The sequence below is a fragment of the Loxodonta africana genome, chromosome 8 (genome assembly GCF_030014295.1).
Source record: "Loxodonta africana isolate mLoxAfr1 chromosome 8, mLoxAfr1.hap2, whole genome shotgun sequence".
NCBI lineage: Eukaryota > Metazoa > Chordata > Mammalia > Proboscidea > Elephantidae > Loxodonta > Loxodonta africana.
In genome coordinates, this window is record NC_087349.1 from 122646308 (window position 1) to 122664486 (window position 18179).

At 53.5% G+C, this 18179-nt stretch overlaps 1 protein-coding gene across 1 annotated transcript in view; it reads left to right on the forward strand.

The window, feature by feature from the left end:
• The first annotated feature begins 6995 nt into the window (after positions 1–6995).
• GRID1 (glutamate ionotropic receptor delta type subunit 1) overlaps positions 6996–18179 on the forward strand; it is a 986611-nt gene continuing 975427 nt past the window's right edge. The window contains exons 1-2 of the mRNA XM_064290308.1: positions 6996–7074; positions 9259–9414. Coding sequence (XP_064146378.1) covers positions 6996–7074; positions 9259–9414 — 235 coding nt within the window. The remainder of the gene's footprint in view (positions 7075–9258; positions 9415–18179) is intronic.

Here is an 18179-nt window from a genome sequence, read left to right on the forward strand (position 1 = left end):
GCATAACTTTTGACCCAGCAAGTCCACTTCTAGGCATTTATCCTGAGAAAATAATGCATAAAGGCTAGAAATGCACGTTATCAGTATTTCTACAGTAGAGTTGTTTATGATGGTGAACACTGCAGGGGAAAAAGTCCAACAGCAAGTGGCAGGTTAAATAATGTATCCAAGGGGTAGAACTGCTACCAGCTATTGAAAATCATTGTTTCAGAAAACAATTCATGGTAAGGGGAAGTACTCACAGTAAAATATTCATTCATCAATAGTGAATGAATGAAATGAGTATTTATTGAATGTCTGCTAGATATACCAGGCTTTGTTCTAGGTAACTAATCAGTTGCTATTGATTCCATCTCCTGGGGACCCCATGTGTGTCATAGCAGAACTATGCTCCATAGGGTTTTCTATGGTTGGTTTTTTCAAGTAGATCTTCAGGCCCTTCTTCCAAGGTGCCTCTGGGTGAACTTGAACCTCCAACCTTTCAGTTAGCAGCTGAGCATGATAACTGCACCACCCAGGACCTCCATTGTTCTAGGTACTGGGGATGAAATTGTAAACAAGAGTGATACCGTTCTGTTCTCATGGGCTTAACCATAGGGGGAGAGAGACAAGTGAAAAATAAATTAATTTCAGATACTTTTGTCTGTTTCTATTTTAAAATTATATGTGAACAGAAAAAAAGACAGGAAGAAAAACATCACAGTGTTAACAGTGGTTAATTCTGGTTGGTGGCATCAGGAGTTGCGTTCAGTTATAATAACAGAAAGCTTCACCGCAGCGGCTTTAACAGAGTTATCCCAGAGATGTCATCTGAACTGAGCTGGCTCTCACGGCCCTGCCATCTGCAGTGTGGTCTGTGAAGTTCATGCCTGTCACCTCGTGGTCACAAGATGGCAGTGTCCCTCCTGGGTCTCCTGTCCAAGTAAGAAGAAGACGGAGGGTCAAAATCAAAAGTCCTTCTCCTTCTGGGGTTCCACTTGTCCTGAAGCTCAGCTTCAGTCGACATCTCATTGGGTAAAAGGTGCCATGTGGCCAGCCTAGCTGAAGGAAGGTCTGGGGGAACATAGAGGGGGTGTTAGGGTGATGCTTTGTGCCATCTTTTTTTGGTATTTTTTAAATCAAACCAGACATTGAAATAAGCTTCTGTACACAGGAAACAAAGGGTTTTTTTTTTTTTTTTTTTTTTTTTAAAGAAATCAGGTGGGGTGGGTTGCTACATGGGAAGAGAGCGCAGAGCGAAGGCAGCCGCAGCTAGGACTGCTGACCGCGGGCTGCTGTGCTCCTCAGGCCTCTCCTGTCCCCCTTTTCAGCTGACCACACCCATTAACTGTCCAGTGACTGCACTGCTTCGAGCCTCGGTGATTTCAGTGTAGGGTAGGGATAAGAGCCCCATTCTTGCAGGGTTTGAAATGGATCAGAAACCATGATGATGTGGCAGTGGGTGTTCCCAGAGCAGGTGCTATTCTCGAGCCTCTCTGGGGTTGAGTCCTGTCCCCACCCGCCCACTAGCCCCCTCATCCCTGAGGGCAGCTTCTGTCACACCTTTTATCATTGATCTGTCCTGATCTCGGAGACAGTTAAAGAGGACCCAGATGGGATGCCTCTGTAGGGCCTCCGATCTGCAGCTCTGGACCTCTCTGCACCCCCTTCTCCTTTGTGCATTACCAGCCCCATGCATGGTGGTGTGCTTGGTAGTTCAATGCCCCAGGCCTAGCACAGCAAGGGCTTGGCTCATGCCCATTCTCTTCTTCTGTTGGGGCCTCACCTTGGAGGCTTTGTTCCTTCCTGCTTCCTCTCCCATCCCCTGTCCTGTTCCTTCTCTATTTTCCAGATAAAGAAACTCAGTCTCTGGGAAGTTAGGGACCTTGCCTGAGGCTGCCCAGTGCTGGTGGTGGATATGGGCCCTGCCATCTTCTGAGACAGCTGGCCCCACCTTGGCCCGAGGGGCCCTGGGCAGCCCCGGCTCCAAGCTGAGTTCCTGGGGGCATCCCTGGGAGGTGGCACCACCTCCCTTCAGGTATACAGGGTGCTAAATCCACCGTGACACCCAGACAGAGAAAATCAGTCACAATTTCATTTCATTGCCTGATGAAAGAAGAGGTTTACAGGCCAGAAAACGTGCTATCGGAAGTGAGGTTGTCCAGGCCTAGGCTACCTCATTGGCCCATGGGCTGTTGGGTTCAGTAGGCAGAAGCCCCCCCACCCCCCTGAGCTGCCAGCCAGGGGGTCTGCACTGTGCCATGGAAGGTGCGATGGAAAGGGTACCTGGACAGGATGTGAAGGCTGGGAGTGGGCAGGGGAAGGACACAGAATGGGTCCTGCCCTGAGGGCTCAGGCAAGGCTGGTGCAGGGAAGGCCATGCTCAGGCTCAGTCCTCACACCCCTCAACCTCTAGAAAACCAAAGACTAAATGAACAGAGGGCTTGGGTAATAGAATGAGCAACGGAAAAGATTGCTGGTCTGGGAAATTTAAAGGTGAAAGCCAGTGAGGCTACCAACAGTAAAAATAAAAATAAAAAAATACAGCAATACAGAAGAATATCAAGTAAATATAAGTTGAGAAAACAGTAACAATGAGATAAAAGAGGACAGCCAGAAAGGTCAAGGAAGACGAGGTAGATACGGGCAATTAGCATACAACAGCAGGGCCAGGATGGAATAAGTAATACATTAGGGTTTTAAAAAAGGGGGAAACCCAGTGGGTTGAGAGAGGAAGGCAGCAGTGGGATTTTCTGAGTCCGGATCCTGGAGGTCCCTGGAGGTGGGGTCCCTGGAGTCCAGGGGTGGGGCTGAGCCTGGGACTCCAGCTGCAGGGCTCCAGGTCCTGGGAGCCCAGACTCTCAGCCTTGACCCCAGGTCCTCCGCCAGCATGAACATTCTCCCAGGACCTCGGCTGAGTTCTTAGAAATCCCAGTTGGGTTTGGTGCTGGGGTGGGGCTGGGGGCGGGGCATTTCTCCAAGGGGTGGGTAGTGGTGGTGCCATATGGGGCAGGCAGCTCCTTAGGGATATGCCAGGGTGACTGGCCCCCAGGAGGGTCAGAACTCCAGCTGGTCTTCCCTCAGTTCCATCATTGGCTGGGATAAGAAAGGAGAGGCGGGGGAGAGCTGAGGACTGCATTCCTGGAAAGACACAAGCTTTAAGTGGGAACCCTGGTGGCATAGTGGTTAAGAGCTACAACTGTTAACCAAAAGGTCGGCAGTTTGAATCCACCAGGCACTCCTTGGAAGCCCTATGAGGCAGTTCCACTCTGTCCTATAGGGTGGCTCTGAGTCAGAATCTATGCAACGGATGTTTTTTTTTTTTTCTTAAGTGACAATGGTTCTGGCTTCGAAGTGGAGCACCATGGCCTCTCTCCTTTCCTTGATATTTTATCAACAGCTAACTGCTTGCTTCCAGGACTGTTTCTAAGTTGAGATTCTCGATGGGCCCAGTTGACCTTTTTTGCACCCTCCCTCAGTTGCCTTGAGTGTGGAATGGGAATGCCATCTCATGGGGTAATACCAGCACGGTGCTTGTATGTGGTAAATGCTAGGCGAATGTAAAATCAGTATAACTGAGGATCTCTTTAGATGAGCAATCAGCTGTGTCGGCTGAACTCTGTGTAAAAGAAAGATTTATCGACTTAGTTGTAATTTCTGTGAATACACATTCGTATAGTCAGGAGCAAACCAAAAGGACTGAGTCCCAAGTCTGCCAGAAACTTGACAGGCACCTTGGGCGAATCACTGGCTTTTTCTAAGCCCCAGTTTTCCCCTCTGTGAAATGGGTGTGCATCGCATGACAGAGAGATTCTTAACTTGTCTTCTCTGATCAGGTCACCACAGGAGGGGCGAGCTTGTTGATTAGGTACAGTTGCTCCTCCCGGAGTCTGGTTTTGAGAGGTGGCTTTTGCAGCCCAGAAGCTATCAGGGCTTCAGAGAACTGGGGTGGGCCAAGAGCAATAAGTAATTAAGGGCTTGACAAGCCCAATAAGGCCCCCAATAAAAGCTAATGCCCCTGGAACCTGGAAATTCCAACTTCAGCGGCAAAGAGGGTTAAAAATGCATTGCCTAGAGGTGGGTCTGCCAAGGCTCCAGTGATCCTGGGCCTGCCTCCTACCCAGCTCCAAGAGAAACAAGACCAGGACAGAGTGCCCCTTGTGACCAGGCAAGTGGTGTCCAGGGTGTTCTAGACTGGCTAGGTGGGTCATCAGGGCATGAGCATCTGGGGCTGGTGAAGGACTCCACATCCTGGGTGCTGGAGGGGAACAGGTACCCAGGATAGAAGGTGAGGTTGCCCCTGGCCACTCCCACAGCACTGTACCACTTCCCCCTGGCCCAGGCAAGGCTCCTGCCTTCCCTCATGCATATAAGGCTGAACCCACTTCTATATCCAGCCCTAGCTGCTGGCTCAGAGCCAACGGCTTCTGTGGTGGGGGGCCTCCACCCTGAGTTGTGACCTTCAGCTCCCAAACCAGAAACTGATAGAAGTCTTCCTCAAATGGTGTGTGTTGGTGGGGAGGGGTCTCCCTAATATTTGGAAGGGGGTCTTGAGGCTTGTCCCACTGTAATCATGCAAACTATACCTAGCAGAATAATACATCATGACAACCTTCTCACAGAGGGTATCACATGTCTAATTTGCTAACAGATCGCAGGGGTCCAAACAGGAGATTACGGAGGCTTCCTGACCCTGTGGTTCTGACCTCAAGTTTGAGCCCCTGTGAGGTGACTACAGCACCATCCTTCCAAGGTGGAGATAGTCCCCATAGGGACCAAATTGTCGTATCATAAAACTCACGCTTTAGATCCCTTCTCCCTACGGTTTTTCATCCAGTGAGCAATGGAATTTTGCAGGAATAAGAACTGTAGACATTGGGGGTTTGGAGAGGTTGGGTGGGGGTGTTCTAAAATTTGAGGCCCCTTCCTTCTCAGGAGGAAGGAAGGCTTTATTGTGTGCACCACAGCCAGCTAGGTAGCCCAGCCTGGCGATGGGGTGGTCATTCTTATCATCTTGCCACTGGCCCTTCACCTTGCCCTGCCCATGTGGCTCGTAATATGTCTCCAACTGAGTCTTCTCTCCACCAGGCTGCCCCTGCCCTCCACACCTCCACTGGCCCCCTCTGCACAGCCCCCTCCACCACCTTTCCAAAGTAAAATCTGCCAATAGCTTTTCAGTGGCTGGGAGCTTGGGGAAACATGGACACGGACATACACACACGTTGTCTTCTCTCCGTGTGCTGGCTCACACGAAGTCAATGCCTGGAAGCCTCCCCTCTTCTTCCTTGGTAACCTCCTCCCAGGCTTTAGAAGTTGCCGCAGTCACCTCCTCCAGGCAGGCATCTCTGGCTCATTCACCCCCCCACCCCCGTGGGGCAGGGCCCAGGAGGCGCCTGTGCATACATATCTCATTGTGATCCTCATCACATCTTTTAATTATCTGTTTAGATGCCTGCCTCTCCCTTGGCGGAGCCTCTCGGAGTCCCTCGTGCCCAGCGCACACACTGACGCACGGTAGAGGTCCTCGGGAACCTCAGATCGCCGCCCAGGCTCTGACGGCCTGGCCCCAGGACAGGATCGGGGGCGCTCTAGTGCTCGCGGAATCGCCGAGCAGCCCGACGCCAGGACTGCCAGACGGGCCCAGACCGAGCTTCCCACGAGTCCGGATCCGGGAAGGCTAAGCCGTCCGCCGGAAATCTTGGGTGTGCCACGTGGAGCTCAGTCCGTCTGGGGCTTTGCGGGGCTGCGCGTCTGGCTTGCTATCCCCTCTCAGGTTCCAGCCCACAACAGCTTAACGTTGTATCTGGTGGCCCGTCCGAGGCATGCACAGGGCTGCAGAGGGAGCCCCTGTCAGCTCTAGACGCGAAAAGCCGAGCCGGCTCTCCACCCGGGCTCACGCGTGAAGGCTCCGTGCAGGGTCGGAGTCTGAGCTCGCTCGACCGCTGCTTGGAAGGCTCCTCACGTCCAGGTGCCGCGGTCACGGCTGCGCTGGTTTCCGGCCATGAATTAGGCTTTAGAGCCCGAGCCTCCAGCCCGACTCCAGGCTGAGTGAACGGTCCGCGGGGCGGGGGATGGGCGACCCCGGAGGTCCGCGCCGCGGCCAAGGTTCGAACCCGGGCCGGAATTTGCTCCAGGAGGGTCGGACGCAGCCCTCCCTTTGGGCTCCCCCTGTATCCCGGGGCCTGGCTTAGCGCCCCGCCCCCGGATCCTCGAGGGGCTCTCTGTCCGGGGCGGGGGGCCCTGAACCGAGACGATCGGCTGCGAGGTTGGTGCGCGCCGGTACCAGGGCGCTCCGGGACTCCCCAGGGTAGTAGGTGGCCATCCCTCCTCCATCTTTACGCCCCCGACGAGCAGGTCCCCGGGGGCCGCCAAGTCTCGGCGCCGTAGCCCCGGCTGGTCCCCATTGCCGTGCCGGCCTCCGAGAGTCCCTCCTGCTGGGAGCGCCGAGTGCCCTGCGCCCCCTCCGAGCTGCGAGCTGGCGAGCGCCGCTCGGCGAAGCTGAGGCTCCGCAGTCACGTGGTCGAGAGGCGGGCGGAGGGGAGGGAGGCAGGCAGGGAGGGAAGGGGGAGCGGAGCTGAGGGGGAGGGGAGGGGGCGTCCTCCGCAGTTTGCTCCTCGCCGGGGCTCAGACACACAGGGAGCCCGGAGCAGCCACGCCGGCCCGGCCGCCGCCGCCGCCGCCACAGCCTCCGCCTCCCCCCGGAGCCGCCTGAGCCGCGGGAAGCACTGCCGCCGCCGCCGCCGCGGGCCGCCCCCGCCTCGCCGGGCCTGGGCTCCGGCTGCCAGCACCGCCGCAGCCGCCACCGGAGCCGGAGCGGGAGCCCGACAGCGCGAGGCTGGGCTGGGCTGGGCTGGGGCGGGCGCAGGGCACAGGGGCGGGCGCGCCGGGAAGGCGCACGGGCGGGCTCGGCTCTCCCGGGGAGTGGCCGGGACTGCACCGGGACCGGCGCCTCCCCCCTCCGCGCTGCCCTCGGCCTCGCCCCGGGCCCGGGCGGATGAGCCGCGCGCCCGGGGGACATGGAAGCGCTGACGCTGTGGCTTCTCCCCTGGATATGCCAGTGCGTGTCAGTGCGGGCCGACTCCATCATCCACATCGGTGAGCGCGGCGGGCGGCCGGCCCGGGACTGGGCGGGGGCCCCGGCGGCGCTAGGGGTGCGCGGCGTCCAAACTTGGGGTCCCGAGGGGCCCGGCGGGCGGTGCTACCCCAAAGGGCCGCACCCCGCCGCCCCGTGGAGGGGCTGTACACGGGCCGCGCAGCGCTTCGCGGGCTCCTCTCGGCTCCCCAGGCTCAGATCCCCGCACTTGGCCCCGCGGCCTCCGCTGCCACTTAGGGCTGTGGCTGCAGAAACCCTGGGGTTGGGTGCGTTTCCAGACCCGAATCCCGGGCCGGGGCCGTCGGCGGGCTCGGGTAGCTCAGAGCAGCTGGGATGGCGGGGAGAAGGGGGGGAAGGGAGCGGCAATGGCCCCGTGGCTCGCCAAGTTGGCTGGGGAGCATCAGAGGTCGGACCGGAACCGTGTGTGAGTCTGGGCAGGTGGGTGTCGTCAGCGTATGTTGCTGTTGTGCGCTAGGCACAGTGTTGGTGTCACTGCGAGAGGGCGTTGGGGTATGTGGGGCCATCTGAGCGTGTGTTGGTGCATGCACGACTGTCAGCCTGTTAGAGCGGACACGGTGTCTACTGGTTTCCCCGGTGTGTGTCTGTGTGTAGCTTTCGGTGTGTATTTGTGTGTGTGTGTGAGCGCGCGTGTCCCTCATCGTGGCGACTGCAGTTCCATTCTGGACAGTCCCAGAGTTTCCAGTGGTCCCAGTCTCCGGCCTGCAGAGGGTCGGGGTGGTAGGAGCAGAGGGAAGAAGCGTGGGCGGCGGGGGAGGGGCACTGAGCGGGAAGAGAAAGATGCAAAAAGATAGAGATCCGTGAGAGAGGATGGGAGACTGGAGATGAGGAGGGGGTGCGCAGCGGGAGAGTGGATAGGAGCTGGGAGCAGCACGGGAGGAATCCCGGAAACTTGGACTGGTTTGGGGCTGAGAGCGGCTACTTGGGGTAGTCCCTCCGCAGTTGCCTTTCCGGAAGTTGGGAAAGACGAGCCGGCAGAGAAGCAGGGGCTTGGGAAGTGTAAGAAGGCAGGGATGACGGGACAGGCGGGGCGGGGATGGGGTCGGCTGGGGAGCCACTGGGCCCAGACTGCGAGATCGCCAGCATCCCCAGCAGGTACCCTGGGCCAAACCTGCTTCCCGGTCTCGGCGGGGCGCGGGTCTTGCAGTCAGCATTGCGGCTCCGGGTGCAGCGTGGAACCTGACCTTCCCTCATCCCGTCCAGCCCTCAGTTCGGGGGATCACCGATCCTAGCCTGGGGTCGCGGGGACCCTCGGGGCCTAGCGAGGGGCGGGGGCTCCGGAACGGCCCAGGCGTATTGGACGGATCTCGACTGTCAGCTCAGGGCGGGCCGGGCGGTGTTAACACTTGCAAAGCTCCAGCCCGAGGGCGCCCTGGTGGAGCTGTCCGCGGTTCTGGAAGGCTCTTCAAAGAGCGGCTCTTTCTGAGTGAGCCTCTCCCCTTGCCGGGTCAGAAAGGGAAGAGGTCTAGGGGCAGCCCCTTCCCCCTAACATACGCGCAGGAAGAGGAGAAGGAAGCGGGAGACGGATGGAGAGAGAGCAGGAGGCCGAGCCCAGGGCGCCTGGCAGGGGAGCTTCGCGCGGCTTCTGGGCCTTGCGCCTGGCAGTGGCCCTCGCCAGGGCAGAACTGGGGCTGAGCTTCCAACCATCTAAGCCCCTTCGCGTAAAGAAGCCTCTTGGCCCAGGAAAGCCAGCTGGGGTCCTGCTTCGGGCTCTTTCACTCCGTGGGAGACCCGTAGGGCACAGGGAGTCATCATTCTACACTGGGATGGGTGTGGGGAACACTGCCCTCTCCGGGTAACTTTCTGGTTCCTGGGATGCAACCAGGGCGTTTGGCTGCTGCCTAAGGCTACCCTAGCTTGGCTCGGCCCATCGTATGGGGCATGGCTGAGACATGCGGTGCCAGGTTGTGAGACACGTGTGTGACCTGCTGGCGGCATGCATGTGTAACTTGTGTCAACTGTGTGCACGTGTACGCTGTGCGGGGAGGAAGCATATTCCTGTGCGGGTTGACTGGAGAAAGCCTTAAACTACCTGCCAAGCTGAAACCCCAGCCCAGCCCTCCCACCACTTGGAAGCAATGGTCCCGCCAGAGCTGTGACCCGAGGACTGTGGGAGTCGGGAAGAGGACTCCTCTCCATGCCCGGTCTTGATCCATCTTCTCCCCCAGGTGCCATCTTTGAGGAGAACGCGGCCAAGGACGACAGGGTGTTCCAGCTGGCAGTTTCCGACCTGAGTCTCAACGATGACATCTTGCAGAGTGAGAAGATCACCTACTCCATCAAGGTCATCGAAGCCAACAACCCGTTCCAGGCGGTGCAGGAAGGTGAGTGGCCATCGGCGACGAGGGCCAACTCGGCCGTGGCCTGCGAGGCTGCGAGCTGGGTTTGGCCGAGGCCCCTGTGCGCCCAGGCGGTCGCGTGGCCCGCGTGGAAACACAGAAGCAGTGGCGCTGGGAATGATTTGGCGCTACGGGGCTGGGGAGGAGGGCGTGTGAGCGTGGCGAGCTGGGCACCTTGCGGGGTGTGTCGCGGGGCTGTACGGCTTCTTCCTGGCTCGGTGGGCGCGTGAGTGCCCTGCGTCGACAGCGCATGCTGGGCGCTGGTCTGCACGTAGGCTTGTGTGGCTCGAGCCGGCTTTGTTTCTCCGGTGTTTGTAGGTAGGGGTGCCTGCGTGCTGGGTACCTGAGTCGGTGCATCTCCTCTGACCTCGGTGGACCGGTGGCTTTCTCGTCACGAGCCAAGGAGCGCTTGGCTGCACGAGCCCGCCCTGCCACCCGCTTCCGGTATAATCCGGTGCGCTCAGGCCACGTTTCGCGGTAGCGGCTTCTCAGTGCCTTAGCCGGCGCTTCCCTTCTCCGCTGCTCCTCCTCTTGATTCGCAGGAGCGGGTTTCTCTCTCGCTGTGCCCGCCACGGGCGGAGGCATCGCCGCCTGGGCCAGAGGTGGGCGCTGTTTGCCTAGGAAAGAAGTGGAGTTGGGCTAGGCCCTGCTGGGGGTATATCCTCTCTGGTTCCTGGGGCTGTCGTCCTGGCGGCTGCCTCCGGGCGGGCACGCTAGCGAAAGCAACAGGTGAGCCGCTGGGCTTTTGCGACAGTGGCTCCCTCTGCTTTTCCCTCTTCTCCTGTTCCTTCTCCTTCCCACCTGGCTCAGGGATCTGGAACCTGGCTTCTTCACCTGCCACCACTTCCTGATCTGGGCCTTGGGGACTCTGACAGCTGCCCAGCGCGGCCCCTTTTCCTCCCTCTGCCTTCTTCCCCTTAACCATGGGTTGGGCTCTGAGGCCCAAGAGCGTGCTGAGTTTTGAAGATAGAGGGGCACAGCTGGTGGCCCGGTAGGCAGGGTTTACTCTTAGGAGGACCTGTTCTGGCAGTGGGTGTAGCTGAGGCATTGGTTTGGCTGAGGCCCTGGTTCACTCCTCCTACCCAGCCTTCCAGCCCAGAGCCCACTTGCTGCTTTTGGCTTCAGTTCTCCTGGGCACCCGTAAGGCTAGCGTGACTCAGTGATGTGCTCAGGTCTTGGTCCAGAAGGTCAGAGCTGGTGCTGGGGAGGTCTTTGTGCTGGAGGGAAGCCTTTTGGGAGCCTCTGTATTCTTGAGAGTAGCAGAGGCTGGAGGGAGCCAGACTCTGGGCAGGAAGGAACTGCCCAGCTCAGGAGCCTGAAGGTCCAAGGCTACCTTGAGGTGGTTTGACAAACTTGGAGTGCTGGTACTTTTCAGGGGTGGTGGTGAGTGGGAGGAAGGTGTTCCCTATAGCGGGAACTGCTGCTCCTGGCCTTGGCAGATGTCCATTTTCTGATGTCTCTTAGGTACCAGGGGGAGGAATCCCTGCCCATCTTTGGTGTCTGGCCCTGTCTCACCAACAGACCCTGTTCCCAGATGCCACTGGCTCTATGGGCTCCTTTTCTGTTGTATCCTCATAAAATTCCTTGCAGGTGCTTGGGTTGGGCTCCAGGTGCAGAGCCTCCTTAGGCAGGAGTGACCCTAACTGGGGTGGGGAGCTGGGAACATGTCACACACTTCGTGGTACCTTCCAGTCCCTTGACACCGTCTCCATACACACTGTTTGCAGACGTTCAGTCTGTGCTCCAGAACTGCCGGCGCACTCTGGAAGCACATAGCTCCTGCACCAGGAGCTCACAGTGTGGAGGACACTGTCTGTGCTCCACAACCTGTTTTGGCTCTTCAGCCATCGATGTGAACATGTGCCTCGCTTCTGCTGACTTCCCTCTGAGGGGCTGAGCAGTCCATGCTCCTTCAGTTTGCTCCTGAATGATGCCCATTGCAGCTGCCCAGTGACTGGAGATTCTTCTCCGGAGTGGGGTTACTACCTCAGGCAGGTAGTACACCTGGATGAGCTGGACTGCCAGGTGCCCGGGGTCTGGAGTTTGGGTTCTGGAGAGGTTATCACTGCTAAAGGGTGCAGCTGTCACACAACTTCAGCTGGTTTTGTCGTTTGAGAATGAAAATCCTCGTTTTGTGAATGCGCTGGTTTTTCTTTTTTTAAAGAGGAACCCCACATCTGGATTTTAATGTAAAATCTTCTGATTTTTAACGCTTGTCAACTAATTGGACAATTTAAACAACACGGTACAAGCCAAACAAGAACACAGCCATAGGCATTCAGCCTTCAAACCCCAAATGGCCATTTGTTTTGGAGACCCAGGGCCCTTCTTGCTCTAGACCTTGCTTTCCTGGGTCTCGGTTTCTCTATTTGTATAGCTGGCAAAATGTCTTAGGCTGCAGGGATGGCAGGCTGACCCACCCGTAGAAGGGTGTGAGAGTGAGTGTGTGTGTGTGTGTGTGTGTGTGTGTGTGTGTGCGCGCATGAAACCAGGGAGATAGATTCTGATGGCTGACAGCTGTCTGGCTGGAGGGGCACTGGCCAGGTGCTGTTGCTGGGCTGCGTGCTGCCCAAGTGTGTGTGCTGGTTAAAATGTGGCATGTGTTTTCACCTCACGAGCCCTGTGGGGAGAGATGCACATTTAACAATGTGCCCTTGCACAGCCCTTGGATGCCTGGGAAGAACAGGAGGAGCAGTGGGAGGAGCCTTCCCGCTTGCCTGGGGCAGGTGCTCCTGGAGGCTGTGCTCCTTGGCCAGGGTCTGATGGATACCGTATCTCTCTCCTGGGCCTGGACATTTATTGCAGCTGGACGTGGGGTGGCATACACAGTGTGGGCGGAAAGGCCTCTGAGTCTGGGAGTGGCCAGGGAGGAAGGGCAAAGGGTTCAGCCTCCGTCATAGACTAGACAAGCCCCTAAGAAGCTCCAGTGGCCCTGAGATTAGGGTGATGCTGCCCCTGTATTGGGAGGCATCACCAAGCAGGGATAAGATCTTGGTTGCTGCAGCCCAAAGAGACCTGGCTTGAAATCTTGCTTGTTGCACTCAGTATGTGACCCTGGAGAAATCTCAGTCTGCTCTGAGTTTCTGGTTCTCTCTGTGTTAAAAGAGGACCATCATAGTACCCGCCTCATGGGGTTATTGTGAGGACTGAGTGGAAACTGGTATAAATTACCTGCCCAAGGCCAGTGGTAGGTGCTCAGTAAACACTCATTCCCTTCCCCCTCCTTGACCCAACTGTGGCTCCATCTTAGTTTCTCTTGAGGCTGTTTACATTTCCAGCTGTATCAGTTCTTAAGCCAGTGAATTCCTTGAGAGCAGACCCTAACTGACCTTTTCATTTTTAACTTTTTACTTAACTTTTTTTTTCTGACATTAAGAGAAATTCACCGTTATAATGAACATACATTACTCTAAAAATGTACAAAAGAAAAAGAGGAAAAGCATGCTCATTATAGAAAACATGGAAGGTTCTGGAAAGCATCAAGAGGCAGAACAAAATTGTCCTGAGTTCTCCCGCTGTTATTTCCTTCTAGTGTACCCTGCACCCCCACTGTGTTTTCCACATGCCGAGTGCCCCCATTCCATTCACTTATACATCCTACTTTTTCTTTTTACCATATCATTGGCTGTTTCTGAAACCACTGTGAACTATTTGTGAACATTATTTTTAGTGGCTGCATATATTTTTCAATGCTCAAAATCGTTTTTTTTTTTTAAATGGAATCATTTATGCTGAGATATGCAGAATTTAAGTATTACTAAAGAAAACAAGAACTTCTATTTTGATATATTGGTCTTCAGATTTATAGCTATAATTTCTTCAGGCTATTTTCTATAACCTCCTTAGAAACACTACTTTGTAAGATAGCTGGCCAGTTTATCTAATGGGGCACATTTACTGAAAAATGCAGTTGACAAGAACTGAAAGTTGGCAAGTAATAATACAGAAATGATATTTAAATCTTGAAAATGTTGCATTTTGGATTTAGTCGGCCAGGCCCATGTTAACAACGAGTGTGAAAATTTGTCTTCCAGATAGTATAGGACAGATAGTAATTTATTAAATAAAAGACTTTCATGTGGTTTTAAAGTACCTGCTCAAGATTATATAAATACATAAAAGAACTGGCTGAACAAGGGTCTACTCCTTCCAGAGGGTTATCTTTTACTGTGCATAGAAGATGTGAGTTATTGGATATGCTATAGATATATGTGGCATAGCGTGGCAAGATAACAGTTTTAGGAAAGTGGCAGAAAAAAGGAATATATGTGAGGCAATATTCCTTTTAGTTACAATAAGCACAGAAGTGTTTTAGGAAGACAAGGTAAAAATTACACAAGTATAGCTTGGTTCTTCCTAGAATAAAACAATGAAACAGAGTACACAGTACAATGCAGGGAGCTTGTCAATGCTCACCAGTAATCTCTGTCCATTCATGTTGGCTCCCTCTGAGGTGGTTACAGAGCCTTAGTGGCTCAGTGGTTAAGAGCTCGGCTGCTAACCAAAAGGTTGCCAGTTCGAATCCACCAGGCAGTCCTTGGAAACCCTATGGGGTAGTTCAACTCTGTGAATTGAAATCCACTTGATGGCAACAGGTTTAGTTTTTGGTTTGAGGTGGTCACCCTGACCTCACTCACCATGCTAGTCAGCCAGACATACAGCTATGGTCTCTCTGGAGTCTTCTGGTCCCTTCCTTGGCATCCATTCAGAATTACAGGTTCTGTTGGGGCCAGACCCTTGCAGCTCCAGCTGGCCGACTCTGTTCTCTTGGGAGCAGCTTTGTTGGTCCCTGCCTGGAGTGCAAAGTTAGTACGATGGTAAAGATGCCATAGGCCCACTGCCACCACTGCCAGTCTGTACCTGTATTAGTTTTCTCTGCACTCTAAAAGGCACCACAATTTAGGTGCTTAAATAACACAAAATTTTCATCCTACAGCTCTGGCGGTCAGAAGTCTGACGTGGGTTTCACCGGACTAAAATCAAGGTGTCATCAGGGCTGCATTCCTTTTGGAGGCTCTGGGAGAGAGTTCATTTCCTTGCCTTTTCCAGCTTTTAGAGGCCACCTGCATCTCTTGGCTCCTGGCCCTTTCTCCATCTTCAGAGCTAGCAATGGTGGGTCAAGTCCTCTCATGTTGTATTACTCTTACCTGGCCTCTGTTGTCACATCTCCTTCTGTGACTCTCTTTTGCACCCCTCATCCACTTAAAAAAAAAAATTTTGTTGTTGTTGTGAACATACATGGCAAAACATACACCAATTCAACAGTTTCTATGTGCACAACTCAGTGACATTGATTTCATTCTTTGAGTTGTGCAACCACTCTCACTCTCCTTTTTTGAGTTTTTCTCCCCCCAACATAAACTCACTGACCCTAAGGTTCCTATCTAATCCTTTGAGTTGCAGTTGTCACTTTGATCCCATATAGAGAGTTTTTAAAAGAACGTAATGCTAAAGGCAGACGTTTTTTACTAGTTAAGCTATTGTTTGGTTTTAAGATGACTTGAAGGGATATTTTTGGTTTAAGGTTTAAAGATTATCTCAGGGCAATAGTTTCACATGTTCATCCACCCTCCATGGCTCCAGGAAGTCTGAAGCCCATGAGCACTGGAAATTCTGTTCTGTATTTCTCCCCCTTTTGATCAGGATTCTGCTATAGATTCTTTCATCAAAATATGCAGTAATGGTGGCCAGGCACCATCAAGTTTTTCTGGTCCCATGGCAAAGGAGGCAGTTGTTCATGGAGGCAATTAGCCATACATTTCATTTTCTCCTCCTATTCCTGACTCTCCTTTCTCTGTTGCTCCAGGCGAATAGAGACCAATTGTTGTGACTTGGTTGGCTGCTTGCAAGCTTTTAAAACCCCAGGCACTATACAATGAACTAGGAGGTAGAACAGAAGCACTAAACACATTATTAGGCTGATTAACTGGGATGTGCCATGAAACCATGACCCTAAACCTCCAAACCAAGGAACCAAATCCCCTGAGGTGTTTGTATACAAACAGCCTCAGCAGCTACCTTTTTTTTTTTTGTCGTTGTAAATATACCTATCACACTACTTTTGCCGATTCAACTTTTTACAGGAGTACAACTTTTTGACAGCAATTATAGGAATTGGCTGTGCAGCCCCTACCCTTAATATGAGTTTTCTGTCACTCTAAACTGAAACTCAGTATTCCATAAGCAATAACCCCCGTTTTCCCCCTTCCTCCTGCCCCTGGTAACCACTAATAAACTTTGTTCTCTGTCCTTTTGCCTCGTCATTTTACATAAGTGAGGTCATATACTATCTGTCTTTGTGTGATTGACCTAATTCACTCAGCATAATGTTGTTAAGTTCCATCAATACCGTAGAGGGCATCAAGACTTAATTTCTCTTACTGGCTGAGTAGTATTCCACTCTATGTATGTGCTACATTTTGTTTGTCCTTCCATCCGTCGATGGGCGTTTAGGTTGTTTCCACCTTTTGGCTATTGTGATAGTGCTATAATGAACACTGGTTTTCAAATCTCTGTTTGAGTCTCTGCTTTCAAGTCTTTTGGGTATATTCCTAGGAGTGGAATTGCTGGGTCATATGGTGGTTCTATTTTTAGTTTTTTGAGGAACCACCACACTGTTTTCCGCAATGGCTATACAGTTTTGCATTCCCATCAGCAAAGGGTATAAAGGTTCCAATTTCCCTACATCCTTGCCAACATTTGTTATTTTCTGTTTTTTAAATCTTAGCCATCCTAGTGGGAGTGAAATGATATCTCATCATGGTTTGATTTGCATCTCCCTGATGGCCAATGATGTGTTCTTCATCCATTTGTAAGAATCCTTGCGATGATACTGGGTCCACTTGGATAATCCAGGCTTGGCTCCTTATTTTAAAGTTGGATGATTAACAACCTTAATTCCATCTGCAACCTTAATTCTCCTTGGCCTTGTAACCTGACATACCCATGGGTGCTGGGGATTAGGGTGTGGACATCTTTGAGGGCCAGTATTCTGACCACATTGGCACACCTGCCTATGTCCATCCTATCCAAAGACACACTGTTCACCTTTCACTGCATAGTTTCTGCATGGTTGACTGTCCGTTTGCTCACCAGGTGGCATCCACTTGTCTAAGCCAGACCTGTGAGGGCCACTTGGGCCATACGGCCCTGTTTCTATTTCTAAGACACTCACTCTGGAGATGCCATGCTGTAAGCCTGAGGGGCTTCCACGGTGAGTCCAGCTCCCCGTGACCTCTGTCCTGGGGCTGGATGCTGTTTGCACATAAGGAAGTTCCTGGAGGAAGGTACTATTTTAATGATCACACTGGAAGTTCGTGCCACCACTCTGCCCTTTTCTACCTGAGCAGGTCTTATTCAGAACCTCACCAGCCCGCCCCCTGCTGCAGCCTCTAGTCCCCCACCTAGAGCTCAAGGGTAGGACTTCTGTTGAGGTCAGTCTTGCTGCCTTGTGTCTAGCACAGAGCTATTCTTCCTGGTCCCCACAGGGGCTGCCGCCAGTGATGCCTCAAGCTCCAGTCTTCACTGGGGACATCCAGACCAGAGATGGCTGTGGCTGCAAGCACTGATGGGCCTCACAAGAGCTTGCCTGGGGCGTAGAAGCCACCTAGTCCCCTCTTTAGAATCCCCACAGGCCTGTGGCTTTGTGAAGGAATGACTGCTGAAGTCTCAGGCGTCAGGGCTGTCCTCCATTCTAGGGCCTCACCTTTGTGTGTGCACACGCATGTACATATGATATGTGTTTACTCACACACATGTACGTGAGCATGCACACACTCTCACTTTGTAGACTATACTCCTGTCCCTCCCACATCCTCATATTTTGGGTTCCGGAGGCTCCCTTTCAGCTTGCCCTCCTCCACGGCCCTGCCTCCCAGATTGGGAGGTCAGACTTGACTGGCAGCGAGCAGATGGGGCCTCATGCCAGGTGTGTGGGTAGGAGGCCCTGGGTCTGGTGAGGCATGTGTGCCCCATCCTGCCTCTAAGCCACTGCTCTTTCTGTTCCTGGTAACATGGGAGCTTTACCAGCCTTCCCGTCTGGAACAGCATGTTGGGGACATTTTTCCAGTCTTCTCTGTCTCTGGGTCCCTAGCTGCCTTTCTTGGCTCTCCCTGAGCACTCAGACCCACATCTTTTAATTTTTTTTTTTATTGTGCTTTAAGTGAAAGTTCACAAATCAAGTCAGTTTCTTGTACAAAAGCATATACACACCTTGCTACGTGACCCTAGCTGCTCTCCCCCTAATATGACAGCATACTCCTCCTCTCCACCCTGTATTCCCTGTGTCCATTCAGCCAGCTCCTGTCTCCCTCTGCCTTCTCCTCTCCCTTCCAGACAGGAGCTGCCCACATAGTCTCATGTGTCTACTTGAGCCAAGAACCTCACTCCTCACCAGTATCATTTTCTGTCTTACAGTCCAGTCCAATCCCTGTCATACCCACATGTTGTAAGAGCAGACAATCTTCCCAAATTCTTACGGTTGCCAAGTCAAAACCTTCTAGCCTTGTCTCCTCCAGCAGCAACCTTCCCCCTTCATTTGGCCTTTTATTCCCCAGAAAATGTGGTCACCAGAAAACTTGGGGTGTTCAGTCTGTACTGCTTCTCCTCAAATCATTTCTAACCCAGCCTGATTCCTGGATGCAATTCTTTTTAACTTGCCCTCCCAGAGAAGTGCCTCTTCGTCCCTACTCTTTGCTTTCGTTCTGTGTTTCCCAGTATATCAGTCAGGACAGACTAGGTTATTCTGCAGT